The 6,000-nt window shown below is 35.8% G+C and overlaps 1 protein-coding gene across 1 annotated transcript in view; it reads right to left on the bottom strand.

The window, feature by feature from the left end:
- Nucleotides 1-254: 254 nt before the first annotated feature.
- LOC145598131 (uncharacterized) overlaps nt 255-6,000 on the bottom strand; it is a 41,261-nt gene continuing 35,515 nt past the window's right edge. Inside the window, exons 4-7 of the mRNA XM_081654445.1 lie at nt 2,982-3,313; nt 2,757-2,898; nt 2,522-2,647; nt 255-938 (exon numbers count right to left, since the gene is read on the bottom strand). Of these exons, the coding sequence (XP_081510571.1) occupies nt 554-938; nt 2,522-2,647; nt 2,757-2,898; nt 2,982-3,313 (985 nt within the window). The 3' untranslated portion in view covers nt 255-553. The remainder of the gene's footprint in view (nt 939-2,521; nt 2,648-2,756; nt 2,899-2,981; nt 3,314-6,000) is intronic.

Raw genomic sequence — 6,000 nt, 5'->3', positions numbered from 1 at the left:
CGAGTCAACTTCATGTTTCAGGTCAATATCACTTCGGGTCAGGTTGTTTTCAGGTTTCAAGTCAATTTCGTGTCACTGTTTTCAAGTGGATTTCAGGTCATGTGTCTGATCATTTGGGTCGGGTCTTTGAATTCTGGGTCAAGATTACTAGGTATAATTTCCTCCTAATTTCAGAGAATTTTTAAATCAATTCTTTTCACTTGCACTTGTGGCTCTAAGAACCAAAAAAAATAAAATAAAAAATAACCTAAAAATAATCATAAAAATAATCCAAATTTTATTATATTATTCCGAAGATTACAAATATTTTGTCCCATCATAAAACATTAAATATTATCAATTTTTACAAATATACAAACATAAAAACACAGCAAAACTTCCATTTTGCCTAATTTGGATACGGATAGAGCTTGTACAGGTGGGAAAAAATAATGAACTATCATGAATCGATAAGAAATATAGACATCTTCCAAACCACACTGACGAACAATCTTCAGGCAATAAGTAACAGAAATTACATCAAGTATTGAAGATCAAATTCACAAAATTCCAGCTATAAATTAAGCCAATCCAAACATGGACACAGGCCCCAGCAAAATTTGGCTGGGTAGCGATCTTTCAGATAAACCTCTCTGCTGAAACCAATAATATAGAAACTGAAGGTACGACTAGAATGAGACATGGTGATGTGCGTCACTGGCACAACAGATATGGTGTGCCGTTCACAAATGACCCTAGCAGTAGGCTGAACAGCAGCCCTATCAGCAATAACTTCAGACGAAAATTTGTTTAGAAAGTAGGAATCCGCAAAAAAGGCTGGTGTACATTGATAAGCTTGCATATTGCATAGTTGCTCTCCTTTAGCTCTATGGAAGACATTATCAGGTACTGAGGCAGCTCCTTTTGTAGCGCTTACTTTTCGAGTTGAAAGTGTTTTCCTGAATATATACAAACAATTTACATTTTTAGGTCAAATTTAAGGAAAAATTGTCAAAAATGACACTATTCTCAAATTTTGTGAGAAACTACCTTGATTTTAGGTTGACTACCAACTGTGATCTACTTTCCCCTTAACGTGTCCCTATTTCATCCCATCTCTTTAACGTAATTATAATTTTCAATTGAACTTAACTCAAAATTTTGATTAACTGATTGGTAATATCCCATAAGGACCACAACTTCAACTGTCAAACATTAGCCAACACACCAAATTCTGTCAAGTGGTACCTTATCACACCAAAAAAAAAGACCTAAGGTATTCATCAAAAGAGTTTTTTCATTTTTGATTAACAGGTTAGTATTATCCCAGAACTTGCTTCAAATATAAGGAAAATTAGCCAACACACCAGATCCCTTCTAGTGATACCTTATTGCAACAAAAAAGACAGTATTTTTTATAAGGAGTACAAGTTTTTTTTCATTATGTAGTTTTTAGCAAAAGTATATTTTTATAAGGTAATTTCGAACATGTTAAATACGGGTCTGGGCTGCACTCGTCATGGAAGAGTGCAAGTCCACCACTTTACAAGACCAAGGAGGTTCCACCTTAAAACCATATGGCAATGAGGGGAGTAGCCCCTTAGCCTTATATTGTGGTGGTAACTCTTGAATTCTTTCAATATGGGATTCCATAACCACTACACTCCCCCTTTTTAGTGAATTAGTGTGGGATAAGAGAATGCTCACATGTGGGCTGTTCATTGACTCAACACTTTAACTTTAATACCATTCACTCACTTACCTCTGACTGTATTCTGTGATGTGTACGGAATGAAAAATAAGGGAATGTGAGATCGTGTTGGATTCGTCAAGATATGTAATTTCAAACTATCAACTTTTTATAATTTTTATTTATCAGTGTTTAAAGAAATTAATCGTTGAATTTGTACATTGGCAAAATTACCTAAAGAAATGTGTAAAGTAAAAAGAAACGGAGGTAGTATTTGTTTTCATGAGATGTAAGGAGAAAAAAAAATACAAGATACGATCTTCAAAAAGTGGCATCACACATTGGAAAGCATCACCACATATCACAGAGTATTACTTCAACAAAATTTTCAAGTTTAGAAATACAATAACCATCAGATAAACAGACTAAATATATTTTATCTGTACAACACTCACTAGCAAGCAGCAAATTAAGAGAAACATTTGTGTAAGCGTTTGTGACTTACTGCAAACATGTGCTAGTTTTTCTCTCCTTGGCCCAACCCACTAAAAAGGTAATCTTAAAATGATGAGACAGCCTCATTAAAACGTTGTAGCTAATTATTAATCAAAAGTCAACTATTTAAGTTATATTACAGGAAATGACCAATCATCAGCGAAATTTAACATGAGCGTGGATAGGTATTTATATGCTTCTCAAATCCTATGAGACGGGGTTTCACACTCAAACAGATAGTAAAGTAGCAAACATTAGATTAGTATGGGGATATAAGAAAGGAATTTATATGTATTAAGTATTACTAGAGAAAGTTATGCAAGGAAAATATCTAAAAAGAAATAAGATGCTACTTACCATTTGATGATTGCAATACTTCGAGCAAGAAGAGAGCCACTACCTTGACATACAGTGCATTTTATCAATCCACGAGAGCTGCAAGTAGCACAAGGAATTTTGCCTTTGCCATTGCACTGCAAGCAACTGTAAAATCGCATGCAAGGTGTGAATGAAACCAGTATATTAATAACAAAGTTAATGAGATCATATTTTATTATCAAAAGATATCATAAAGAAACTATAAAATGCTTACGTTGTGTCAGACCCATCTTTATGAGCAATTAAACCCCTTCCATAACAAGAATTGCACGGATTCATCTGCTTTTCTTTGTAATAACCAGATTCTTGATCTGCATTGCATTTCGGACACGGAGTATCCCCTCGACCATCACAACCTGTAAAATAATTTATGCTATGATCTCATGGTGTCATTGCATTTCTATTTTCAGAATTGATCTCAAAAACACTGGACATGTACCAGGGCACTTCTCGATGGTTTCTGAATGTGGAACTTTGATTCTTGTTTCTTTTTCTGGTGTGAATAGAACAGGGAACTGGGACCTAAGGTCCAATTCCCAAATGCCAGGTTCAAGGCCACTATTTTTTTCATCAATATTGCCACCATGATAAGGGAGGCGTTCATTAATGACTTCCCTCTCCTCTATAAAAGTATCCAAAGTCCCTACATATACATTGCAGTCTTCCACCATCTGTATCTTCCATGTTCGAGCAGGATGACTTCCCCAGCAACAACGATGACCAACATGATCAGTGAGCAACTCTCTTATCTCCATTTCATCCAATACTTGTCTGTTCAGAAAACTCAACCATGTAAAACACAACCAATATCACAAATTCACAATATTCATTTGAATATACAACTAAATAAAAATTCATATAACCTCTTATAGGATTGAATATAATACGTTCAATACATATCAATAACTTACTAATGCCATTACAACTAGAGGTGTCAATTCGGATAACCGGATAGAGTTTGGGTCGGATCTATTCGGGTCGGGTCTGTTCGGGTCGGATATGTTCGGATCAAAATTATTCTTTTAACTCGGATCGAGTCAAATTTGGGTCGGGTCAAATTCGGGTCATGGTCTATCGAGTCCGGGTCGGATACGGGTTGGGTCAACTTCAGATCGATTCACTTTCGGTTCGGATATATTTGGATCGGGTTTAAAACGGGTTTAGCCGGGTAACTTCGGGTCGGATGAATTTGGGTCGGGTTGATTTCGGTTCGGATGATTTCGGTTCGGTCCATTTCGGTTCAATTCCTTTTTGTGTTTGGCTGGATTTTGGTTGAGTTGACCAAATTCATATCCAAATAAGGTTATTTTTAAACTGGAGATATTGTTCAGTTTTTACCTTATTATTGGGTCAATATGATTATTAATTACGAAGCACGAAGTTTTAGTTTTCTCATTTGATCAAGTTATGTGTAATTTTTATCTTTGAGGAAAATTGAGATTGAATAATTATCGATGACTTATCATACCTATATAAGTGAGAAGTGAGACCGAGCTAGTGATATATTGACGAACAATATATCCTTTAAAACTTTATTTATTTTGCTTTCATAATTGTTTCTTATAGGTTGCATCAGACTAGTAGTAATGTGATTTATATTGATATAATTGGTTGTAGGTGTTAGAGAAAAGAATTATTACTTCATAAAATATAACATAATGGGAGGAAATTCATTAAAAATGACAATAGGCTTTAGGCAGCATTTAACTAGAGTTTTACAAGCAAATCAATTAACTCTCGCTTAATGTTTAGGTTTATTAGATCTTGTGGCATTTATTAAAGCTTAGAAAGTAAATTAATATAATTGATATGTACATGAAGTACACTTAAGACTCCGGATTATTTCTTTGTAGTCAAAAAGTTAACTTATTAATAATTAGAAAATATATAGTATAAGAACTTGAATAAAAAAGTAAATAATTAATTATGATCGGGTTAAATTCGGATCGGGTAAAAATCAAATCGAGTTAAAATCGGATCGGGTTAATATCAGTTCGGGTCAAAACAGATCGGATTAGGTCGGTTATTTTTCGGGTCAATTTCGGATCGGGTTGAGCTCGGGTCGGGTCAAATCGGTTCGTTTGAGTTCAGGTCGGATCAAATCGGTGCCGGGTTAAGTTCAGATCGGGTCAAGTTCGGATTCGGGTTGAGTTCAGTTCGGTTACAGATCAGGTTTGGGTCTTGAATTTCTCGGATCAAATCGGATCGATTACAGTTCGAAACAGATAATTTTTTTCGGGTCGGTTCGGTTTTGACACCTCTAATTACAACTCTGACCTTATGGATCAATTATACACTTATCACTAAATTGACATCATGTATAGCTTTAGCTAGTAGTAAAGCTAAATTGTGGTAAAAATGCTTCCGTACCAATATGCTGACTAACTTATCTAGTTTCTCGTGAAGGATTTATAATTATCAATATAATATAGAATAGACATCTCTTCATCCATGGGTGTAGCTCCATAAATAAAAGGTACCCTCCACTTAAAAATAACAGAATAAAACGCTGATGTTTTGCACATGCTTGGGATAGATTATTCAAGATAACTGTGAGATTGATGAAGATAATGTTTAACGGGTAGCTTAAAAATATAGTTTTTAATTTTTCTTGAATGCTCTTTCCTTTTGCTCATTTTACTCACCTCTTGCAAACCCTTCCAAATGATCATTTTGTTATGTTCTTTTCTTTATATTCATATGATTTCTTATGACGATTCATGTTAGCCGACCCCAAATCATTTTGGGACTAAGGCTTTTGTTTTGGGTGTTTTTTGGACCCTCAGAAGAGTTACATCACCAAGACTAATTCCACGCGATCTGCAAAAAACGGATATTCCGGTTGGTAAGAGCTCTGCATCCAATGATCCAGTAAGTATTGGTCGTATAAGATGAAAAGGTGCGGAAAAGGTAAAAGTGAGATCTTATCGAATTCCGAGATCAAGTGTTTTCTCTGATGTGAGAGAATGTAGATTTGTTGTAATAATTTAAGGTGTCTCCAAAATGAGGGAAATCTCCCTATTTTAGGGTCATTGGAATAAGTGCTCACTAGGTCATTTTGAACTAATGGGCTGCACCGGTTTTGCAGTTTTTCTCGAGAATTAGGCCTCGAAAGCCGCCATTCCATTTGTCGGCTGACACGTTTTTTGAGGAGTGGTCCATGTTGGACCTCTCCAAGAATGACACGTGTCCCCTTCTGATTGAGCCACGTGTCTAGGGTATTTTTACCTAAACATTTGCCCCTCACAGGGGTGACGTGGCAAGCCACGGGGAGCCTATAACACGCGTCCCCCCGTAAGTGGTGAACAGTAACAAACGGTTCACCTTTGGTTAAAGTGACGGGGATGCCCCCGTTTTAACCCTTCTATAAATAGGGTTTAACCCCCTCTCCCCTTTCCTCATTGCTGACCCATATTACAAGTTTAGAAAGAGAAAGAGAGAGAATTTTCTAAACAGAG

The sequence above is a fragment of the Chenopodium album genome, chromosome 2 (genome assembly GCF_948465745.1).
Source record: "Chenopodium album chromosome 2, dcCheAlbu1.1, whole genome shotgun sequence".
NCBI classification, from domain to species: Eukaryota; Viridiplantae; Streptophyta; class Magnoliopsida; order Caryophyllales; family Amaranthaceae; genus Chenopodium; species Chenopodium album.
This window is presented reverse-complemented; position numbering and strand designations above follow the sequence as displayed.